Here is a 25583-nt window from a genome sequence, read left to right as displayed (position 1 = left end):
GGGCAGGTCAGAATGTGTTTGTTTTCTTTTTTAATAAAGGTATTTATTTATTTATTTTTGGCTGCATTGGGTCTTCATTGCTGCCCGCGAGCCTTCTATAGTTGCAGCGAGCAGGGGCTACTCTTCGTTGTGGTGCGCGGGCTTCTCATTGTGTTGGCTTCTCTTGTTGTAGAGCACGGGCTTTAGGCGCACGGGCTTCAGTAGTTGTGGCACATGGGCTCAGTAGTTGTGGCTCGTGGGCTCTAAAGTGAAGGCTCAGTAGTTGTGGCACACGGGCTTAGTTGCTCCGCGGCATGTGGGATCTTCCCGGACGAGGGCTCGAACTCATGTGCCCTGCATTGGCAGGCGGATTCTTAACCACTGATTCACTAGGGAAGTCCCCCAGAATGTGTTTTTAAGGAAGAAGTGATGAAATGGAGGCTAAGTTGGCTAGGCCTAGGACCAGCCCAATGCCCATCCTCCCCATAATGGTTTTTGGGAAGTCAGCTCTTTCCTCCAAGGAGGGAAAGAGTGGAGCACAGAAAATCAGAGATAAGAAGGGCTGGGATTTTTCATTTCCTCTAATCACCTCTTCTACAACTTTGCCTGATGTTACAATGGTTACCACATGCCTTTTGAATTAAGTTCTACAGAAAGAGCAATAGTGGACCCCATAAGCATAGTGTTTACCCAGGTGCCTTCCTTAGTAATAGGAAGTTACAGGCCATCTGCTAAAAATACACGATGGGGTAGTCCTGTCTTTCAAAATTTACTTTCGATTGTCCACCACAAATTGGGGACATAGAATTGGGGGCACAATGAGAAGAATGGGAAAACAATACAGCTTTACTAGGGAATTTAATATTCCTCTAGCTACCGCTATCAGTGTAGGTTCTTTAGAATAATTACTAGCAAGGCTCTAAAACCAGGTTCCAAATAATTCATTAAGTGGAAAATGTGGAATAAATTCTGTAAAAGAAATGTTTTGTCCCAGTTTCAAGATTTTTATGGCTCTTTCACTCAAAAAAAAAATTCCACTAAACTGGAATACACAGACAAATCACCTCCTGCCTGGAAAACTTCAGAATCTGTAATGGGTTTTCTAGCTTTCTGTTTCTTTCTTCTATAAAGAAAAATGCACTTGACTGGTAGGATAGTCTTCAGAAAGCATTTTTATCATATTACTTACCTGTCAAGAGTCTAAATATTATTATTTTGTTTAGTCAATTCTCATTCTCTAGACTACCCTTCAAAGTCCTATATCAGCCAATCTTCCTGTTACCACCTTGCCAACCTCTTTATTCCTTCATTACTTCTTAGGTCAACATCATAACATTCTCTGCACATATCACACTCTTCTTATTTTTTATAGAACCATACAGTATATGTTCTTTTGTGTCAGTTGCTTTTCCTCAACATCAAGTTTTTGAGATTCATTCGTTCTGTTGCATGCTCATTCCTTTGTGTTGATGAGTAGTATTCCACTATGTGGATATTCTACAATTGTTTATCCATGCTCCTATTCATAGACATTTGAGTTGTGTCCAGTTTTAGGTTATTATGAATACGACTACTATAAATATTCTTGCACAAGTCTTTTGTAGACATATGTTTTCATTATTCTTGGGTAAATGCCTAAGAGTGGTATTATTGATTCATAGTGTAATAGTGATAAATTCATTATTGATTCACGTTTAAATCTATGAGAAATTGTCAGCTTTCCAAAAATCACTTATTCTCCCACCAGTGATGGATGAAATTTCTAGTTGCTTCATTCCTTTGCTAGTGTTTGGTATTGTCAGTCTTTTTTATTGTATAAAAATTATATAAAATATAATGTAAAAATAATTATAATGTATAATATAATATAAAATGGTATCTTATTGTGGTTTTAATTCACATTTATTTAATGATTAATGATGTTGAGTACTTTTTCATGTGCTTAATGGCCATTCCTCTATTTTCTTTGGTAAAGTGTCTATTCAAGTATTTTGTCATTTTAAAATTGGATTGTTTGCTTTTTGTTGCAGGAATATATATACCAGATTCAAATTCTTTGATATATGTTTTATTTTTTCCTGGTCTACGTCTTGATGCCTTTTGATTTGTAGAAAAATTATAAATTTTGATGACATTAATTTATATTTTTTTCTTTTATGGTTAGCATTTTTTGTGTCCTCTTTAAGAAATTTTTGCTTTTTCAAAACTGAAAATATATTCTTCTACGTTTTCTTCTAGAAGCTTTATGGTTCCAACTTATACTTTTAGGTCTATGATCCAATTCAAATTACTGGGAATATCCCCAATTCTTTCTGAAATATTTCAAGACATTTATTTCTGCCTTCTCATAGGGAAACTTAACTCTCACTCCCAAAATAGTTATCTTCATACTTTGCCTTATTACATGAGAAAAAATACTGAAGGAGGATAAAGTAATTAGGCTTCTATGGCAAACCTGTTGGTATATCTGTCCCACATCCAGCCATCCAAGGAAAGTTCCCTAAGCTCTGAAATAGTGAACTATTCTTTATAATTTTCTATATTCTTGCCATAGAATCCGCTATGGATGAATAGATTGCACTCCCATACCTAAATAAGGATTTAAAAAATAAGACAGCTCACACAATAGGTAAGAGGAATTCAATTTTTAGTGGACAAGGTTCTAAAAAAAAAGACTGAGGATAAGGAACAAAGCCTTTCTATTGAGATAATGGAAAGGAAAAAGAAGCCTTACCTCTGGAAACTTAAAAAAATTCATATTTAATATGGAATCAGAATTACTTTTTTGAGATTATTTAGGTTTCAACTCATTTTTTTCTAACAGACTATTTGAATAGCTCTACTTTTATTTAAGAAAGAATTGTTCTCTTTTGAAAATGTATTTGCATTTGCACTGTTTGCTCTTAAAACGCCCTTCTCCCTAAATTGCTTCATAATACTGCTAAGTGACACTATGAAATATGCACAAAATCTGATGACTTGATAGGGAGATGTACAGTGTATAGAGAAAGCAGAGGTGGCAAATCTTTTCTAATTAGCACCTGTGGGCCCCAAGGAAAAGCAGCTTATTTCAGAATTAGGGTTCTTTTAGTATCTGTGAGTAAAAAAAAAAAAAAGAAAGAAAAGAAATTTAAAAGACAAGTGAGTAATAAGAAGGCAGACAACTCAGTGGAAGAGTGGGCAAATTACTTAGCTGACTACATGTAAAAGAAGATATTAAAATGACCAGAAAACATATGAAAACCTTTTCAATACCATTGGCTATCACAACACTGTGATACCGCTATATACCTACCAGGATAGCTAAAATGCAAACACAATTAATAGCAAGTGTTGGTGAGAATGAGGGGGTGCTGCTGGTGGGAACGCACTAGGGCACCGCCACCTGGTAACACTGTTTGGCAGCATGGACTAATGGTGAGCTTACGTGTACACTATGACCCAGCAGCTCCCTTCCTAGGGATATAACGCACAGAACTGCTTACGTGCGTACACCCAAAGACATGTAGTGTAATGTTTACAGCTGCACTACTCGTAATAGCCAATACCTGGAAACTGCCCAGATGTCCACCAATGGTAGAATGGATACATTGTGGAATATTCCTAAAATGGAATACTGTAAAACAATGAAAATGAATGATTTAAAACTACAGGCAACAATACGAATGAAGCCAACAAACATAAAGATAATCAAAAAAAAAAAAAAAAAGCCATGCTGGAGTGTGTGCTGTCTGATTACATTCATGTGAAATACAAAACCGGGCACAATTAACATGCTGTCAGAAGCCAGGATATTTGGACCCTTGGCAGGCACAGGTGTGATCAGTTTGTGAAAATTCATTGAGTTGTACATTCACGATTTCTCCACTAAAACTTGCTGTAACGTTTCCTTTTTTTTTTTTTTTTTGCAGCTGCAGACTCAAATAATTTTAGAAGTAATTTCAGAAAACTTGCAATCTGGCACTTCCTGGGTCTGACATAAAGCAAAAGCACTAACAATGAGTGGTGGTGTGCTGGAGCTGGCTTGTTCTGACTCTCATCCCAGCTCCAAGGTCATTGCTTTCACATCAGGATAGCTTGAAGTCAGACATGGCAAACCCTACAAATCAGGGCTTTACTTTTTTTTTTTTCCAGTGTGCCACTGAACCACAGCAGTGATAAATTTCTTCTGCATAAATAATAATCACTTGAAATTGAAGAAATTTGGCATCTAAAATGAACATTCCCCTTAGAAGATTAGTGGCTCTTGCACTGAGATAAGGAACTCCACATCAAGACTCAAACTTCAAAATCCTCATGGTGGGTAAGGGAGAAGGCTAAAGCACATTTACCCATTTTGTTTTCATCTTTGATCTCTCTCAATCAAATCTTCTCATTTTAGGAAGTAAATAATCAAAGTAGCTTTTTTGTTCCTTTTTGACCACCCCCCTCCGCCCTGCCCTTTTCTTTCTCTGCAAGGAGGTGACAGTGAGTGTCATCTGTAGACAGGGGTCATTACAGACCCGCCAGTGGGTTGTCCCACCCAGGATAGAGAAGCAGAAGTCAAAGCTGGGTGGCGCGTTCTCCCCTCTCCCCACCTAGCTGCCTCTGCCCATTCCACCCTGTGCTGTCAGCCTCCCTCTCACACGGCTCTGGAGCCCCTGGGGCACTTCCAAGGCCAGGGTAATATGAGGGGAACGGAAGATGCTGCAGCTACCCGTTCCATCTTCTTTTGATCCCCAAATATTGAAGCCCCCAACTGAGAAACTTGAAACAGTAGGAAAATTAAAGTGTCTCTTCACAAAGGCACAAGCAGCAGGCAGCAGAGAGTTTTATCCAAGAAACTCTTGTCAGGAAATGAACCAGAGAAACATCAATAAATCTAGATCCCAATTAAATTTGACACTGACGGTGACTCTAGCTCTCATCTAATCTTACATCCTTATTCTATACATAAGAAGCTGGATGTCCAGAGAAGCCAAGTGGGTTGCCCAAGAGGTCAGAACAGGGACCTCTAACTCTGTGTCTCTTGCTTTTTCTATTTATATTGGGACTTGGTTGCCACTTTCATAAATTCCTGATGGACCTCTCCCCCACTCTTACTCCATGTTAATGTTTCTTTTTTTTTTTTTTTGCGGTACGCGGGCCTCTCACTGCTGTGGCCTCTCCCGTTGCGGAGCACAGGCTCCGGACGCGCAGGCTCAGCAGCCATGGCTCACGGGCCCAGCCGCTCCACGGCACGTGGGATCCTCCCGGACCGGGGCACGAACCCATGTCCCCTGCATCGGCAGGCGGACTCCCAACCACTGTGCCACCAGGAAAGCCCATGTTAATGTTTCTGAATTTGGGATGTACCTTGTAATTCTTTTTAAAATTCTTTTTCTTGTTTATCATTTTTTTCCTAGAAATAAATTAAAGCCTGTTATTAACTTGTTGGTGTCCTAGAATCTAGGCAATGTAGATTTACAACAGATATTTACATTTGAAAAATATATACCGGAGATTTCTTTGTAGGAAATGTTTCTAGTACATTTAAAATGTGATTTTGTTGGGCTTCCCTGGTGGCTCAGTGGTTAAGAATCTGCCTGCCAATGCAGGGGATAGCATTCGAACCCTGGTCTAGGAAGACCCCACATGCCACAGAGCAACTAAGCCCGTGTGCCACAACTACTGAGCCTGCGCTCTAGAGCCCGCAAGCCACAACTACTGAACCCGCGTGCCTAGAGCCCATGCTCCACAAGAGAAGCCACCACAATGAGAAGCCCGCACATCACAAAGAAGAGTAGCCCCTGCTCGCTGCAACTACAGAAAAGCCCACGCGCAGCAACAAAGACCCAACACAGCCAAAAATAAAATAAATAAAATAAAATAAATTAATTAAAAAAATTTTAAAAATATGGTTTTGTTTACATGAAGTTTACAGGAACACATGCCCACTTGGGGCTGCATTTTGGAAGCAGTCCATAGCAGCTTGTTGCCTGTCAATCTTTTTTTCCATTTTTGCTGTCCTCCTTGAAGTATTGGCCCGAATTCCTCACAAACACCCAGAGGTGAGTGAGAGTCAGGAATCCTTGGAGCAGCCATTGGGGAAGAGCAGACGGCAATGTGGATGGCTGTGCTACCCTCGCTCTCAAGCCTACCTGAATTTCTCACTGCTCTTGGCCAGCTTCTGACTAACCCCATGTGCTGGTTAATTTTATGTGTCAGCATGACTGGATCACAGCTATTTGGCTACACATTATTTCTGGGTGTGCCCGTGAGGATGTTTTGGGATGAGAGTAGCAGCATTTGGATTGGTAGACTGAGTAAAGCAGTTTGCCCTTCCCAGTGTGAGCAGGCATCATCCAATCCACTGAGGGCCTGAATAGACCAAAAAGGTGGAGGAAAGGAAGATTTGTCTCTATGACTGACTGCTTGAGCTGGGACCTTGCTCTTCCCCTGCCCTCAGACTGGGAATAACACCATCAGCTCCCCTGGTTCGAAGGCCTTCAGACTCAGAGTGAACTACACCACCAGCTTGCCTGTGTCTCCAGCTTGTAGCTGGCAGATCATGGGACTTCTCAGCCTCCAACTGTGTGAGCCAATTCCTAAAAATAAGTCATATACATATATGACTTATTATTATTTCCTGTCCTATTTAACAGGTAACAATAGCTCACATTAATCATGCACTTATTCTGATCAGGTTCTGTTCCAAGGGTGTTGTATCTACCATTCCTTTCATCCTCACAACAATCCTTGGAGATCAATCTGATTATTATCCCCATTTTACAGATGAGAAAACCAAGGCACAGAGAGGTCAAGTAACTTACCCAAGTTCATGCAGTTAAATGGTAGAAAATCTAGCGTTTAAACCCAGGCAGTCTGCTTCAAGGTCCGTGTTCTTAACTCCTCCATTGTGTTGCCTGAATAATAGCAGACCCAGGAACAGAACACAGCTCTTCCGGCCCTATACTAACTTTTCTGGCCCAGTACCATGCAGGCACTTCCACTACAGCTTTATCATGAAAAGGCCTCTTCAGCTGGGCTCTAGTCCTTTGGTTCTAACTCCCGTTACAGCGCTTACTATAAAAGGGCTTAACCAGAGACTAGTTTTTACATTCCGCCATGCTCATTCTATTTCCTGTTTCTCCATTTTATTGTCTGTTACCTGAATTCCTGCTGTGCAACTCAGATTCTTCTAGCTTATATATAGTTTTAAAATGCTTGCCATCATTTGCTCTCAGCCAACAAGGCACTGATGTGGCAACTTCACAATGGCATACATGGTCAACTGCTTTTAGGAGTGGGGAGGAAGGAGTCTCATGTTTCTGGTAGGTGACATGGTGGCCTCAATAGGGTATTTTAAGGTTTGAGGTAAGGTGATCATGAGCTGTCAGACTTTAGTCCTGGCCCTGAGTCTCAACTTCAACATGGATGAAGCCCTCCTAACCCAGTTATGATGATGATCACTGTTAAATCAAAGAAATAGTTCATGGTGGAAAAGACACTGATGCGACATCACATCTCATAGCACAGTTCACACAGCAAATCCTGTTCTAGCAACAACTATTCCGTGACCTTTGTTTTAATACATTACAAGAACCAGTTCTTCTCAGAGGTGCTTGGGAGTTAAAATGGTCACACGCCATTATCTGTGTAACCATTATCCACTCCTCTTTCTGGGTACATAAAAGTGCTTTGTTTTTATGATCAAACTGGAAATCTCCCTCATTGTATGAGTTTCCCCAGTTGAGCAGCTGAATAAACCCGGAGATCAGAGCTGGCTAAACAGCCAGTGGTCTCACGCTGCACCATCAGTATCCTGAACTTGATTCAACAACAGTAAGGTCCTCACTCAGCCCACACTAGGCCTTGAGGAAGTTACAGTGAGGATTGAGCTCTGAATACAGACCATCTAAATTCCTTAACATGGCTGGGAAGATTAAAGAACAGTAGGAACGTAGTGGGTTTAGTAGACCACTGATAAATACGATTTAATCCCTGAAGAAAATCATGTGATACGAACAAATACTAAATGAAATTAATTTTCAAATCTAATATTTATGCAAATTTTATACCAATCCCTTCAGATATACTAACTATAGAATTTCTCTAAAAACACTGGGTTAATTTTTTTTTTTTTTTTTTTTTTGAGGTATGCGGGCCTCTCACTGCTGTGGCCACTCCCTCTCCGGGGCACAGGCTCCGGACGTGCAGGCCCAGCTGCCATGGTTCAGGGGCCATGGCTCAGGGGCCCAGCCGCTCCGCAGCATGTGGGATCCTCCCAGACTTGGGCACGAACCCGTGTCCCCTGCATCGGCAGGCGGACTCCCAACCACTGTGCCACCAGGGAAGCCCCACTGGGTTAATTTTTGATGGCTGTATCTCACGATAATAACCTTCTATACATAGTTTTAGAAAACTTAATAACTGACCATAACCCAAAAGCCCTCATAACATGCAAATTAAATAACGTGAATTGTAAATTGATGACTTTGTTCTTATAAAAGTAAATATAAGACCTAAGGGAGTGAAATTTTAATATAATTGAACTATTTGGCTCCACTCAGAAGAGAGTAATTGACCGTCTTTGGCCAGCCTCCAAACTGGGTAATAATCTTCTACCTACTAATTCATTCCTTCCCAGTTTTGCAGATAAAATTTATAAATTATTCTTTAATTCCTGCCTTCAGTGTAAGCAGAGCTTCCAGGTTCTACTAAACAGCGCCATATTTCATTTCAGTGGTGGCTATAAGTCAATGGATTCTGTGTTTGTATCTAGTTAAATCATTTTATGGCATGTTTCAAAAGAAAAGTGTCATGTGAGTTCATTTGTATACAACCCAGATGTATACGTTGTAATCTTATTTTAACATTACAGGTGATCGGCCAAGTACATTACAGTAATCTTTTGCTGGGATCAGTGCCGACCCTGCAGCTGCTACCCACGTGGTATGAGCTGAGGAGCTGTCAGCACTGGGACGTTTACTGGGAAGGAAGCCAGGGCTGGGAAAGTCAGTGTTAGGTTGGAGGCAGAGGGTGCACAGGCCAGATGGGCTGGGCAGAGAGACTCCCCGGAAGTTGCTATCAAGGGTCTGAAGCTAGATGAGCAGACTGGAAACACACTGGTCAGAGCAAGGCATGGAGATGGGTGGAAGGAAGGGGCATACATTGAAACCAAAGCTGGGCCCGCAGACAGGTGAGCAGAAACCAGGAGATTCACAGGAGATCACAGTGGGAGTTGGCGGGGGAGGAGTAGAAAGGGGTGGTGGCCAGTAAGGTGCCAACAAAGCTGGCAAGCAGTGCACCAGAAGGGGGAGAGGAGCAACAGGAGACTCTTTCGCATCGTCTCATAAACTTCTTTTGTGCTTTTGGCCAGGGCAGGAGCCAATCAGGGGACAGCCATGCTGTAATGCAGCAGTTCTCCCTGCGAGAGGGACAAAGGAAAGCCTGTTGCCTACAAATTCTTCCTTTTCCGGCCTTTATGCTGAAATTCCTACCATTAGATCGATGCTTTGAGCAAAGGCACTGCGTACTGAAGGCAAATGTTAAAAAAGGACTATCATTTATAATGAAGGAACATTATTCAATAGTATAGACATATATAATCTCTCCTTCAAGAGAGAACAACAAGGTTAAGGTAAACTTTGATAGTTGTAGTCATGGAGTGTGGGAAAAAAACTGTGATTATGCTTTCTGGGGGCACAAGAAGGCCTCCAAAAGAGAGAAAAGGTGTTTCAATTGAGCTTCACACACATGTGCGTGCAAACACACACACACACACACACACACACACACACACATACACACAGAAGCAACTGAAAATAGGTCCTTGGTTGTTCAGAACAATTAATATAAGTTCTAAGAAATCAAAGGCATTTTTGGTAATACATACTGTACATAATTTACTGAAGTGCTCTGGGATTTATTTCTCTGACTGTTGAGGGGGTTGGGCAAAAGATCCCGATTCTATCATTTTATAACTCTCAAATACAGGGGAAACGTCCACCACTTTGACACCCTGAAGTGACTTGTTTGAATACCACAATGGTAACCTGTAAGTAACAGGAACCGCAGAACCACTGGAACTTTATGATATTGTACTAAAGTGAACTCCATCACTAACTTCGGGAGGAGTGGCACTTGAAGTAAAGAGGAGGCACAGCCATCATATTCAGGGATTTTCATAACGGAATTATTTCCTCCTTGGAGGAAATAATTTGGATTTCTCCATGTTTTTGGATTTCTCCATGGAGAATGTTTCTCCATGGAGAAACATGTTTCTCCATGTTTCCTATTTGTCATGAGCCAATCCTGGTAGAGCCTATCTGAGCTCTGCTTCAGAACTGGCTGATAGAGGTTACTGGGTAAGGAAGCAGCAGTAGGTCCTGGTAGGCCAGTCTTGACAAGTTTTTTCTCCCACTCATATCTGTGTCTGATTTTTTTTTTATTTCCTGTGTCTCTGAGAGATGAGAGGCTCACACCTCTGTTCCTTTCATTCAAAAAGTGAGTAAACTTCAGAACATATAAAGAATTCTTACAACTCAACGATAAAAGAGAAGTAACCCAATTTCAAAATGGGTATAGGCTTTGAATAGACATTTCTCTTAAAAATATATAAGGATAGCCAGTAAACACATGGAAAGATGTTCAACATCACAGTCATTAGGGAATTGCAAATCAAAACCACAATGAGACGCCCATTCACATCAACTAGGATGGCTCTAGGCAAAAAGCCAGGCAATTACAAGTGTTGGGGAGGATATGGAGAAATTGGAACCCTCATCCATTGCTGGTAGGAATGTAAGATGATGCAGCCTCTTTGGAAAACAAGAATCAAGGATATTCTCAATGCTGGAAGCATTAATTTTCTCTTTGTCTTGCTGTTTTTTTAAATTAATGTAAAATATTCGTGTGTTGACTTTCCAATTAATACCAATATTTATTAATATGTTTTTTAACCTACATAGCAGGACCTTACTGTCAAGTCAAACTTTTCCACAAAATTTCTATATACAGTGACCAGAGCAACAATTCTTTGTTCACGTGGAAACGTGTCAGTTTTGAATGGTAAGGGAATGGTAGTTACACTCTGTACACTTGCTTATCATGCTTGTTGAAGCTAGCCTGGAAATTCAGTGCTCATACAAGTTCCTATATTCCGTATTTTTTGTTCCTCCAAGTAGAATGTAGAGAAAATTTTATTAACTTCTGAATAATATTTTAGTTCCACCAACGGGAGATTTGCTTCCATAGTGGCAGAAGGTAGCCAGATAACACGAGTTGAATGTAAACATGGAGCTTCTTCACACTGCACTGACTGTGTGCTAAAAGTTGTTTATCGTATTTCCTTGCTGAGTCTGGGCCAGATGATTGATGGTCAATAAAATCAATAATAACTGCTTGTTAAAAGCACCACAGATTTATCTGTGCCATGTAAGATTTATTAGATTGGATGGAAGTCCAATATTACATTTGATTTTATGCGACTAATGCTCCTGGGATAACATGTCACAGACGTGGGGGTAGGGATGGCACAGCACAAGTGACACCATCTTCTCAAGTTCATGAATTGGTGTGTCTGGGTGATGGCATAAATACCCTCAGTAAGTAGCACATCTATAATAAAATCAGCTGTTGATTATGTGCACTGATGAAAAGAAATTAAAGTACAGATGATCAAAACTGGTAGATTATGTTATAAAGTCACTTCCCTTTGGCTTTGGGTGAGTTATAATTATAACTGAATCTGTGTATATCTGACCTTCTGAGCATTTGCTCCTTACAAAATCAAAAAGCCTGTTATGAAGACCTGCCTTAGGTAGAAACTGTTTAATCCCCCACGTTCACATTTACTTCTCTCTGCAACTGGCTTTGTTCAGAGACTAGATAATATCTTAGACTGATATACCACACAGGTCAGAGCAGCACGGCCCTCTCACAGGCTCTTCCTGGAGCATGGCAGAGAGTGATAAGTGTTTGGTGTCAAACAGTTGCTTCTTAACATGCAAGCTGCAAGGAAAGTAAGAGTAAAGAGAGGATAAAGAAAAATCTCAGTCAGCTTCAATGAATAAATCAGCAGTAGATGAGGATTAACCATCTATGTGTACTGGCTAATGACAGAAGGTAGTTATTCCCATACCAAAGCACAAGGTTCAGCATTCTACTTCCCAAGATAATTTTTTAAGGAACAGTTTCTTCTTTGATCAGAGCTATTAGGATAAAATGTGCAAGGCTTATGAAAAACCATTTTATTTGGTTGTGCTTTAATCCATTCTTAAACAATAGGCTTTTCCAGGTCACATATTCCTTTCTATATTTATGGTAAAAGGCAGGTTAGGTCTTTTCCTGAACAGGAATACACATAATTTTTTTTAACCATCTTGGCAAAAGGTGCAAGAAAAAACTGAAAGTAAACAGAATTAATAACTGCTTACAGGTTTGAATGCATTTTGATGTTTTCCAGGATAGACTTATAAATGTTTTAGATTTACAGAAATATACTTAAAATGCCAAAAAAATATACTTGTTCTTTTATATCATTTCTGCCTATAAATTTTAAGATGATTATTTTGTTAGAAGAGGACAATGAACCCCTGGCTGAGCTGATAGAACCTTTCTGCCTATCTGTCGCTTGCTTGGTTCTGACAAGGCCGAGGTATCCAGCACACTTCCGATGATCTGGTCTATGGAACACTCAACGTACTTGTCTCTCCCTTCCCTCTACCCGCTATTTTCCTCTTTAAATTTATTTTGTCACAAGGGGACTTAGGAGACAAATGACTTTTAATTTCTCACTAATTTTCATACATGAGAACTAAAAGATCTCAGTTATGTCACTGAATTTGTAAGCACATAAAACTGTGCTTTGCAGTCATATGTTTCCTGGGATTATCAGAAGGTAGGACAGAAGAGCAGTTCGACACAGGAGCTCTGGGGTTAGCCCGGATTCAAACTCTGGCTCTGCCTCTTACAACCGGTACGACTTTATAACCTTTAAAGTCCCAGTGCCTCAGTTTTCTCAGAGGAAAATATGTGAATTCTGGAGATTAAATGAGAAAGTGGCTAGAAAGGGCTTAGAACAGTGCCTCGCATGTAGTAAGGGCTCAATACATCTTTTTTAAAAAGAATAATTTTTTATTTATTTTATTTTAGGCTGCATTGGGTCTTAGCTGTGGCACGCGGGCTCTTCATTGCGGCGTGCGGGCTTCTCTCTAGTTGCGGCCTGCAGGTTTTCTCTCTCTAGTTGTGGCACGCAGGTTCCAGAGCACGTGGGCTCTGTAGTTTGCGGCACGCAGGCTCTCTAGTCGAGGCGCAAGACCTCAGTAGTTGTGGCACGTGGGCTTAGTTGCCCCGCGGCATGTGGGATCTTAGCTCCCTGACCAGGAACGAACCCATGTCCCCTGCATTGTAAGGCGGATTCTTTACCACGGGACCACCAAGGAAGTCCCAGTGTTCAGTACATTTTTAACAAAAAGTGTGAAATACAGGTTTTCAAGTCTAATTATTATAGTCAGGCTTGTATGAGAAACAAAATATTAGGATATGTTGCTAATCATTAATCTTTTTCGTACTGATTATTTTTTTCATTAAACAAACCTTTTTAAAACATCTTCTGAGTGCAGAAATGGGGGAAAACAGATATATAAGAAAAGTCTATGACTTTGAGTTATTAGGGTCCAATGGGAGATTCTAAAATATGCAATTATAATACAGTGGGAGGATGTTCAGTGTTAGAACACAAAGATGGGAGCTCTGCGGGGGTTGGTGGGTGGGGCGCACAGAAGGTAGAACAGAGTTTGGGACCACACTGTGAACGGGCAGGGCACTGAAATGACCGGTTCTGTTCCAGACATGCAGATACAAGTGGGAGTTGAAGCCATGGGGTAGATGAGTCTCTAGAGACAGGTGTGTTGAGAACAGAAAAGTCAGTGATGTTTCTTTATTCATGACTAGAAATTCAAGATGAGTTTTCTTGCTCTTTCAGCTTAAAATCAGTCAGTCAAAATGAAGAAAACTCTTTCTACAGTTAAGGAAAAAAAGTGTCTGTAATTAAACCCAGCTGGGGTGGGAGTTCTGCTGGTGCAGGAGAGGCTCTGCTGGAACGCAGAGCTGCACCCAGGTTCCCGGCGGGCATGCTGCCCTGGGGCAAGGCTATTGAGGCTGGCTCCTGTGAGCTGCGCCTGGCAAGCTTAGTGGGGTGATTTGAAGGTCTAGTCTAAGAAAATGGTGGAGGGAGGCCTGGTGGACCGGGAGAGGGCTGGTGGGGAAGCTGGAAGGCCATGAAGGTCAAGAAGGAAGAGGTAACCTAGACAGGCAGGTGGGACTATGGCTGTATCTGCAACGTAAACCAGAAAAGTTAAAAAGATGGCAAAGTCTGGGCCAAACAGAAGTGAAATGACAATTTCCCTGACAATGATGTTAAGTGCATTCTGTGCGGTCTGCTTGGGTTTTTCCTAGTAATCTTACTCTGAGATAGTTCTCAGTTTAAGACAGGGGCCCAGTTTCAGGTTAGGGATAAAACTGCTGTGAGAACACCCCAGGACAGTGGTTTTTGGCTTTGAGATGTTTTGGGGGATGAATTAGACATGCTGTTGACAAAACCTAGATGGTCTCTGATAATCTAGGTTCTCTGCTGGTGGCCATTTTATACTAGCTCCTTTTCCAAGGTTAAAAATTGATCCTGGATGTCAATATGAAAATATTAGGAAGGCTGGGATGTAACAGGCAAAGTACTACAGTACTACTCTTAGCTTTCACACATTGTTCTGCTCTGTTGTTACCAAGAGCAGCACCAGTTTTGACCTTTTAATATTGTCCTTTTGGGCTTCCCTGGTGGCGCAGTGGTTGAGAGTCTGCCTGCCGATGCAGGGGACACGGGTTCGTGCCCCGGTCCAGGAAGATCCCTCATGCCGCGGAGCGGCTGGGCCCGTGAGCCACGGACGCTGAGCCTGCGCGCAAAAATTGTCCTTTTTTGCTTTATAAAAGAATGTTTAAAACAATCTATTTCTATCACAATTTAATGAAAAACTCAATCAAGCCAGTCATTGGGTATCATGTATACAAAGTGTAAAAGCAGTCAGAAGTAGATCAAAGCAGTTATTTTTAATTATATTACATTAGTATTACTGATGTCCAAAATCATTTTTCAGTTGTTTATAATAGAAAGAGAAGCAACATATATTAAATATATGTACATACATACTACAAAATTTATATAATTGCTTTACCTCTTTGTCTTTGACTTTAATATTTAAGGAATAACATAAATTTAACTTTTAATATTTTAGATTTAACATAAGATTTAAGGATAGGCTAATTAGGGACATTTATCAGCAGGGTGGAGTTTTAGAGTAGTCTACTCTGCACACACAAGAAATTAAGAACACTGACCTCCTTACTGACTTACTGGCTAGTCATTGCCTAGAATGATGTCTCCCAAACTTGTGTGGAAGCAAAGAGAGCTTCCACAACCTAAGTGTCCATCCACAGATGAATGGATAAAGAAAATGTGGTATATATATATACACACACACACACCTACACACACACATGCAATGGAATATTATTCAGTCATAAAAAGAAGGAAATCCTGCCATTTGTGGCAATATGGATGGACCTCGAAGGTATTATGCTAAGTAAAGTAAGTCAGACAGAGAAAGACAAATACTGTATGTTCTCACTTTATATGTGGAATCTAAAAAATCTGAACCCAAAGAAGTAGAGAGTAGAATGGTGGTTGCCAGGGGCTGGGGGTGGGGTGGTGGTGGGGGGAAGTGGAGAGATGTTGGCTAAAGGGTACAAATGTCCAGCTATAGGATAAACGTTATGGGGATCTAACATACAGCATGGTGACTATAATTCAAAATGCTGTATTATATACTTGAAAGTTAAAAAAAGAATGATAATTATGCGAGGGGATGGAAGTGTTAACTAATCTTACTGTGGTAATCATTTTACAGTATATACATGTATCAAATCATCATGTTGTACACCTTAAATTTATATATATATCAATAACGTCTCAATAAAGCTAAAAAAAAGGAAACGAACAAACAGAAAAGAGTTTCCAAAGTCAAATAAGTTTGGAAAATTCTAGGTTGAACCAAGCAGGTTTCTTTGTTTCAGGATCGATCGGTATATGGATATATCAATGCAGAATGTGGATCACCAAGAGCATGTGTAGAGTAGAGAGTCTCAAACTTATTTAATTATGGAAACTTCGAGGGAATACACTTAAAAACTTCCCACCTAGAGAATGGGTCAAAACAACATGTGTGTCTTCAGAAGTTTCTTGCCTTTGAAAACAAACAACATTGATTTTGGGCAGAAGTTTGATTTCAGAACCTCCTTGTCCAGCCTGTTGGTCTTAACCGTAACGTCACCATGTATGCCAAGTAATTTAGAATTGGTTAAAAAAAAATCCCTGAGGCTTCTTTGTAAGCAATCTCTCAATAAGAATAGAGACTAGCCAAAAACTAGTGAAGATTACACAGTGGTCAACGAGTAGACAGAGTTAGATTAAATATTATATAATTTCTGCTTCATTGAATCAAAACTGCTTTTTTTGTATTTATGGCATCAGAATGCAGCCTTCCAACTATAGTATTCTAGAGATAATACTTAAAATGAATAAGAATTAGTATCTTCAGACACAAATGTTTATACGTGCTAAATCTCAGTTGAAAGTGACAGAAAACCAATACAAACTAGCCAAAGAGAAAAAGGAGGGGGAGATTTGCTGACTCACTTAACTGGAAAGGCAGGAGGGGGTAGAAAGGGGTTATGAAGGGTTCCAGGGACTCAACAGTGTTCTCAGAAGTCTCTGTTTCTTACCTCTGTAACTCTGGGGATTGCCTTACTTTCTTCTACTAAGGTAAGAGGAAGAGGAAGAGGCAGGGACACAGACACCTCTGGCTTTTATTCTAGCTGCAACAAGCCCAGAGGAAAGCAATGCTCTTCTGTCCCTGATTCAGTATCTATAAACCTCAGAAGAGGACTCTGATTGGATTGGCTTGCTTCATGTGCTCATTTTTTGAATTAATCACTTTGGCCAGTGGGATAGGGTGTGACGATTGGTCAGGCCTATGTCACATGCCCTCCCACTTGGCCAGGTAAGGCAGAACACTGGATTGGCAGCCCACCAGAATCACAAGGACTGAGCAGAGGCAGGAATGTGGTGGTGTGGGGAAGCACTTAACTAAGTAAGAAGAATACTGCTGTTATGAGACCAAAACATAAACAACACAAAACACTAAACTCTATGGCTGCTATACACTCTTTTCTTCTAACAAATAGATGGAATTACTGAAATGAAACTATATGATTCCCCCCACTCCCAACCCAATCACATACTTTTCAAGAGGCACCTGAAGTTAGTGCAAAATTGTGTTTTGGCACCTCTGTCCTCCTTCCTTCACTCATACACAAGCCAAGCGAGGGATCACTTTGCTCTTAGGTGGCCACATTTACCATAATATATAATAGCAGTAGGAATAACCACACAAACTGCTTGGTGGTGGAGCATTACTGGGGAGAGGAAGCACTGAGCTATAGCTATCAGTGTTCTCTACCCTTTTCTGTCTTCTTTTTCTTCATCAACTCTGTTGCTCCACTTTTTTTTTTTTATGCGCAGGCTCAGCAGCCATGGCTCACGGGCCTAGCCGCTCCGCGGCATGTGGGATCTTCCCGGACCGGGGCACGAACCCGTGTCCCCTGCATCGGCAGGCAGACTCTCAACCACTGCGCCACCAGAGAAGCCCCTGTTGCTCCGCTTTTGAAGCATCTCAAGAAATTAGTGCTGTATTTAAAATGCAGAAGATCCAGGGAGAGCAAAAAGGCTTTCTTCTGCACTCAGAATGGTTTCCTCTTAGACTGTACAAGAGGCGCCGGTCAGTGCCTCCCTGTCCCTGCTGCTCACAAAGGCATTCTGCCCTGGGCTTTCCTCCAGCTGAACAGTGAAACCAGGGGCCAGGTTTGTATCAAGTATCTGTTCATTAGGGCCAGGACTAGGGTGAGGGGAGTAAGGCACTCTCCTTTGATGCAGAATTTAAAAGGGTGCCAAAAAACCTCAGTAGTCAACACTAATATTTTAATGGAATATTTTTAAAAATAAAAATGAATGCCCCAAAATACATGATGAACAGAAGAGCAAAATCTTAAACAAAGATAGGATCAATAGTACTGATTTTCCCTTCAGACTCAGGCTCCAATATGGCTTAGCATGGCACTGTTACTGATCAACATTTAAAATGCTGATATTCTGCTCATCATGGATTTTTTGTATTCATCTTTGTTTTTTAAGATATTGCCTTACAATATTTTTTATCCTGATTACTGAGTTTTTGGTACCCCCTTATGTTTTTCACCCAAGGTGAGTGCCTCACTTGTCTCACTCAAGTCTTCTGCATACACCTCACTAAAGGGGTAGGCTTGTGACCTAGGCAGTCATCAGTAGACCCCTGACTCAAGTTGGGCCAATCACATTCTTTCTCTAAACTTCAAAATGTGGCCTAAGAGACACAGAGACAGTAGTTAGATGAGAGTGGATACTTGAACAGAAATGTCATGCTGCACTGGGGCTGGAGGAGTCATGTCAGGCCTCGTGCAGCCCAAGGAAACCCATCCAGAGAGAGAAGCAGGCATGAGAGAGTTAGGCATATGCCAGACTGTATTATTTGTTCAAAACGTTCTCTGTCCTCCTCTACAAGGCTCTTCTCGGTGCCTTTCTCTGTTGGAAGAGTGAATTTCCTGTAGCACTGATGTCAGTCTTGGTCACATGGTTTGTTTTAGCCAATGGAATGTAAGCAGAAGAGACATGCAATGTCTGAGTGGAAACTTTAAGTGCTATTGAGTGGTTCTGCTCTACTCCCTTCTCTCTGCCCTAAGGTTGGTGTGTTCCAAACATGCTCTTTCAGCCTAAGTTCAAGAATAAGGAGGATGTGGAGAAGGGCCAGAGCTGACTTTCAGTGGGTATTATTGTAAGAAATTATATGATATTGTTGTAATTCATTGAGAATTTACAAAATTAATTTTTTAATTAAAATATTATTTTTTTGTTTTTTAAAACAAAAAAATTGTTTGTTACTGCAGCATAACTTAGTCCAAGCTGACTGATACACAGAAGTGAATTTAATCTCTAGATTTCCAGTTCCAGTCTCCTTGTGAGTTGATTTTATTTCCCATGAAATCCTCTGAGATCCCCTAAGTAGGTTTCTGTTCCTTACTACCAACAACCTCTGATAAAACTGATAAAAAACAATATTATTTAGAAATATTTTTTTCTTAAACATTTATCGTAGAATAGGTTCTAGCCTCCTCTGTGCCAAGGCTAAGTTATACGAATACACACACTTTGAAAGGTGCTTAGGTGAGAGAAGTGCAATTTATTGTACTCATGGTAAGGATAATTTTTGCCTGTGCATTATATTTATTACTCAATGACAGATGGCTGTGACAGTTTTCTCTAATTTTATGAAAACTGTGAGTTGATCTGAAATTCCAGTTAATAGCATCTTTTCATGGTATATACAGGAAGAACAATTTCTGCTGCTTCAAAAGTGATAATATCTTCAAAACTGAATCATATCAGTTATCATTTTAGCTTTGTAATTGAAAAACAAAATACCTTTGTTTAATATACAAATAGGGGCTTCCCTGGTGGCGCAGTGGTTGAGAGTCCGCCTGCCGATGCAGGGGACGCGGGTTCATGCCCCGGTCCGGGAAGATCCCACATGCCGCGGAGCGGCTGGGCCCGTGAGCCATGGCCGCTGAGCCTGCGTGTCCGGAGCCTGTGCTCCGCAATGGGAGAGGCCACAACAGTGAGAGGCCTGCGTACCGCAAAAAAACAAATAAATCTTTGTGTGTGTCCTTGTTCCTTGGGGTTAATTCAAGTGACTATTCTCTGAGGACGCATGAGGATCTGGCTCACTCTTTTAGGCCACCTTTAAGAGTAGCCTTTGTATGGCACCTTGTGCTCTGTAAGGAGCAAGCAAATTATCCCAAATTGGGGGATGAGATTTTTATGCAGTAACTGTTGACTAGTGAGACAATAACTTCCGTTTTATGCAAAAACTTTCTATTTTGCCAAACTGAAATTAGTAAGTTATAAACATCTAAATTACTTTTTCAAAATATTTTCACAAATATAGTTTTAGGTGCTTTACATCCTGTGTGTAGGAAGCACAGAGAGGTTATAGACTTGCTTAAAATTACCAGCGAGTAAGTGGCAGCATCAGGTCTGGAACCCAGAACCTCATCTAGTTCTTTCTATTTCTGCCTCAGCACAAAGAGGAACAATTCATTCCTCTGTAACATTCTCCTTAATACCTGTAAGAATATTTACAGTGCTCACAGAACGTTCTGATTCTACTAAAAGTAAATTAAAAAAGAAGTTAAAAACATGAACATATGTTACCTGTTACATTTACCATACAGACATCTAGATTATATTGTATTTACTGCTGATATATATTACATATATTATATGTAATATATAATATATATAATAATATATATAATAATATAATATACGAACACCACTTTGGTTACATTAAATAACACATTTACTACACAAATTTTTGATGAGATGCCACCATACTACAAAGCAGGTATTTTTTCCAGAAGGCTTTGAAGGTGAAACCATAATAACTGATGATTTATTTCAAAATGTTTAACTTGCAAATCTTTGTTTAAAAAAAAGAAGGTAATAGAGAAATAACATTTGAGACAAGATTCTGAATGAATAGTCAGTGTTTAGAGTACAAAGGAAAAGAAAATTCTTGCTCAACAGTACAAACACAAAGGAACGGTTACAAATGTATTACTGATTCAGTGATTGATAAAATACACCAAGAATTCAAGGATAATGTTAGATTTAGAAATACGAATTGCCAAAATTACAAAGTAATAATAGTGTTTCCAATTGCCTATATGAAAATGTCTACAAAATCTTTTTTTGTGTGAGTAGCAATTCTTTATACCAACCCAAGTTTGATAAGGAATAGAGCAAGTGCTGATACTAAATAAAAAGTGTCACCAGATATTTGCCCTATAAGGCCACTTCCTGCATTATTTTGCATGGATTTTGAAGGCCATCTATATCTGAAACGTATTTTAATTTAGTCAATTGACGACTAATGAATTTCAACTAGTTGTTTTTAATACCATTTAAAAGATAAACTTCAGCCATTTTGTCTTAAATGTGTAAGATGATGACTTTCTGAGGGAAACAGTTATTTACAGGATTTTCTTTATCACTGGAAATGACTAAATATTAATGAAAACTTTCAGGTCTGGTGATAACTTGTGTGGATAACTAACTGCCCAACTTTGGGAGAACTACTTAGTGTAATTCTTTGCTCTCCTATGTTTTGAAGGACATAGAAATTCTGGCCCATAAGCTTTTTGTGAGGATGGAAGATAAATAGACATAGGAGAAAATCGCACATTATCACATTACCTTATTAAGGAGATAAGGTGGGGGAATAATGTTTGTTGTTCATCTAACAGATGATAAGTGAATGTTAAAATCTGTCATCCTTCTGCCTTATATTTATTGGCAGTTTAATAATCTTGATATTGACTGAACAAAAATATAACTATTTACTCTTTTGAAAAAATGTGCAAAAGATCAGAGAAGAAATGGTCTTTTTAAAAAATGAACCAATATTCCCTTCCTAGCCTACTTATGTCATGTCTGAAGGGCTTTACATTATTCTTTTTTAGCAGACATCCAAATTTCAACCCTGTCCACACCACAGTGTCTACTCACAATGTCCATTACCGATAAAACAAATGGTTTAACATTTCAAATCTACACAGGGCTTGGCAGAGATTTAAAGGCTGCCTTTGGTCTTAATGGATAAAGTATAGGCTCTTCTTCACAGAAGAATAATGCAGTGGTTTGACCATCCTAATTAGCATGTGCCTCTAAGTTCTTTTTCCAGACAGGTGATTAGTTTCTTAGTTCCAAGGAGAGTTTTGTAGGGCAATTTAACATAGGCTATAGTTAGAAGCTTAAGAGTGAAATCATAATATGAAGAAAAAATTGGCCATGAACTAAAGTTCTGAAAACTTTCAAAATTACACATCATTTAAACAAACTGAAGTGTTTAAAAAATAGTGGCATGTACCTAGGAGGGGAGCTCAAATTTGTGCTGAATTAAGTCTCTCCATCAGTACTAATACAGTTTAATAGACTATATGTGAGAACATAAATGACTGTAAACATGGATCCCATTCAGTATTGAGTTGAGCTCCCTGATTGCTGAATATGGTGATGTTTTATTTTATTTTATTTTATTTTTTCTTGCTGCAAATAAAATATCAGTGTTCCCCTCCTTAACCCCAAGGCCTCTCTCAAAGGCTAGCCTTTCTGGTCTCCAAGGAATGCCAGGAAACCCTGAGTGGGGCAGAGCTGATGCCTGAACACCATCTCTACTGCCCTGCCTCATCCTGGGGCTTGCAACTCAATGATGTGAAGAAAACCTCCCTACAAGAGTCCTGAACCCCTGCCTTGCCCTTTGCACACCCAACTAAGTCGATTATTTAAAAAGTAAAAGTCCAATCCATGTACATCTCCTCAAGAGTGGTTCCCTTCCTTCTAAGCAGTGTGGGCAATAACATTATAAAGATCTCTTTCCTCACGAAGCTTATTTTGTGTGTGTATGTTGGGGGGGGGGCAATAGATAAATACAAAAGTAACATGATAGTTAAAATATATAGCATCCCAGTTAGTGGTAAGTACTACTGAGGAAAATAAAGCGGGGAGGGAACCAAGGGGTTCAGAAAGGTCTCACTGCAAGCGTGACATCTGAGTAATGATCTGAAGGAGGCAAGAGAGTGAACTGTTCAGATGCAGGCTGAAGGAACATCAAATGCAAAGGTCCCGGGTTCAGAAGGGGCCTGGTGTTGGTGGAGGAACAGCAAGAGGGACTGCGTGGCTGAAGCAGAGGGAATGGGAGGAAATGAGGGCGATGAGGCCAAGTGGGAACAGGTCATGTGAGGTCCTGGTGGACTACCCTAAGGACCGTCTAAGAAACGCGGGGGGCAATTGGAGGATTTTGAACAGAGGAGTGGCATCACCTAACAAGTCGTTAAAGGCCCTGTTCTGGAGGCTAGCTTTGGCGGAGGTACCATCAAATGACATCAGAAAGATAAATTTGGTAACAGGTGTCCCCAAATTTTCACAGACAACTACTGACTGTGAGGAAAAGGGTTGGACTCTGGACAAATGGGTGTGTGGGTGATCGATAGGAGGGGGTTACCCTGGGAGACTGGGAGATGCACCTGCCTAGCTTTCAGGCCGCGACCGCGCAGAAACCTCCAGTCCTGCTACTCCAGCCTAGATCCCCTCCGCGAGGGTCAGGGCCGCAGCCTTCAGGCCGTGTTGCCATGGCGACTACAGGATTTTTTCTTTTTTCTTTTTTTTTTTCTCCACCCCACTCCACATTCGCACACCTCTGTGCGCAAAGCACCCGGACCCGCATCCTTACCGCGCTGCCGCTGGGCTTGGGCCAGCGCCGACTTATCAGCATTCAGCTCGCGGCGTGTTCCCCGCCCCCTCTGCGAATCCAGGCTCCAGCCTATCCAGCAGCTCCAGCACCCAGCGGTCCGCGCCGCCCAGCCGCGCCCACCTCCTCCCCGGGGACCACGGCCGGAGCCCCACAACCGGCTCTGCCCTGGAGCTTCCCTGGCGGCCCTGAGCACAGTCGCGGATCGGCCCAGCTACTCATCGCCTTCCCGCACGCTGGTGGCCGCCGAGAGCTGCACGTCCGCGGCGGGGAGGGGGCGCCCTAAGGCTGGCTCGCAGGCTGCGTGCACCGGGAGACCCGCTCTACGCATCCCCGAAACAACTCTCTGGAGAGGTTCAACTCTCTGGAGAGGTTCAACTCCCCTGTGCGCCGTTTACGGTCCCCTGCGCTTCCTGCAATGCACCAGACGGGGGAAGCAGATATTGGAGGCACCTGCATTGCGCCCCAGTTGGAGGCTCTGTGCGTAGAAGAGGGGGACCGTCTGCTGCAAAACCGGAGGATCGGAGGCGCGGGGAGTTAGGGGTGGGTTTTCTTAGGACTCACCTTGTGCAGTTTCCACATGGCTCCCAGAGCCTTGACTTCGTGGCTGGAGTGTTTGCCTTCCTCCAAGCACTGGTAGCACACGGGCATCTTGCACTGCACGCAGTACATGCTGTGGTTCTCCAGCTCGTGGTCTGTGCAGGTGGAGACCTTTCTCGGGCTCAGCCGCCGGCTCACGCGGCCCTGGGCCGGGGGCACCAGGCGGTGCTTGGCTAGGGGCCCCCGGGGCGGGTGGCAGCGCAGGCGGCACGGATCACAGTAGAAGACATCGCACTGTTCGCACATGACGGTGGCCTCCTTGGGTGCCTTCTCGCAAAGCTGGCACTTAAGGGCCGCCGCTTTGCTCTGCTGGTAGCGGTCAATTACCCCTTCCAGGACGCGGTTCTTGGGGAAGCCGCGGAGACCCCGGTCATCCAGGATGAGGCTGCGGTGGCACTGGGGGCAGGTGATACAGGAGTTGCGGGGCACCGAGGCCAAGGCCGGTGACAGGTGTGTGGCCGGTGGCGGCATAGCCGGGGGGAACACACGTACGCCGTTGGGGGACTTCTGGCACGGGGTAGTGGGGGCGCTGGCGAACCCCCCGTAGGAGCCATAGCCGCTGTCCGCCTCGCTGTACAGGCTCATCTTGTCAAGGTCCAGATAGTCATAGTCGGAGACCCCGGAGCCCGAGGCCCGTCGGCTCTGGGGCGACTCCGACTCCGGGGTCTGCACCAGGATGTTGCGGGCGCACGCCTGACATATATTATGAGAGCAGGGCAGGATGATGGGCTCCCGATAGAAGGAGCCGCACACGGGGCATTTTAACTCTTCTTCCATCTCTTCCATGGGGACCTTGCTGGGAGCGAAGCAGCGGCGGCTGCAACTGGATCCTGAACTGACGAGGTGGCCGGCCGGCCTGTCGTGTCCAGCACCTTGGCCAGCAGCGGCGGCGGTGGCGTTGGCAGTGGCGCCTTCCCGCGTCGCTTAGGCGCCGACTCCCTGTGAGGCGCTCTCTCTGTGAGCCACCGAACCGCGGCGCCGAGCGCCAACCCGGGACCGCCCCCTCCTGCCCCTCTAGTCCCGCCCCAGCCTGTAAGCAGCGGCTTATTGGACGGCGGGCGAGAGAGCAAAGCTCTCATTGGCCACATGCCCCGTCCTTCTCCTCTCCTCCGCAGGCCACGGGGGGTTTGGTGGAGGATTCTGAGGATGAGGGGAGTCTTCGTTTCGGGCTGCATAATCTCGGGAGGGGGCCGGCGTGCGGGGGCGAGGGCACCGGGAAGGAGGGATTAGGCGGGATGACTCATCCCTCGCCCCGCTTCCTTCCGACCTCCGGCTCAGTCGCCCAAGAGCGGGGCGTGAGAAACCCCTCGGCGCTGCGAGGGGGCTGGCAGAGGGGCTGGTGCCTGTCGCCGGCGTCTGCGTTTGGCTTGCAGCTGTAGTCTCCGCTCCGATCTCCGCTCGCCAGTGCTGCGCCGCGCGGGAGACCCCCACCTTCTTCCGCTGCTGGCGCCTCACCCAGGCCTAGGTTTCTGTACCCGAGCCGGGCCATTCTCCCGCTCAGGAACCCGCGGAAGCCGGCCCCTGCGCTCC

The 25583-nt window shown here is 42.6% G+C and overlaps 1 protein-coding gene across 6 annotated transcripts in view; it reads right to left on the bottom strand.

The window, feature by feature from the left end:
- Window positions 1-24913, bottom strand: part of TRIM9 (tripartite motif containing 9) — a 112191-nt gene extending 87278 nt beyond the window's left edge. For all 6 annotated transcript variants that reach the window (XM_060004566.1, XM_060004569.1, XM_060004570.1 and 3 more), the window contains exon 1: window positions 24018-24913. In XM_060004566.1, coding sequence (XP_059860549.1) covers window positions 24018-24839 — 822 coding nt within the window. In that variant the 5' untranslated portion in view covers window positions 24840-24913. The remainder of the gene's footprint in view (window positions 1-24017) is intronic.
- Between the last annotated feature and the right edge of the window lie 670 nt (window positions 24914-25583).

This window comes from Delphinus delphis, chromosome 2, assembly GCF_949987515.2.
Source record: "Delphinus delphis chromosome 2, mDelDel1.2, whole genome shotgun sequence".
Taxonomy (NCBI): domain Eukaryota; kingdom Metazoa; phylum Chordata; class Mammalia; order Artiodactyla; family Delphinidae; genus Delphinus; species Delphinus delphis.
This window is presented reverse-complemented; position numbering and strand designations above follow the sequence as displayed.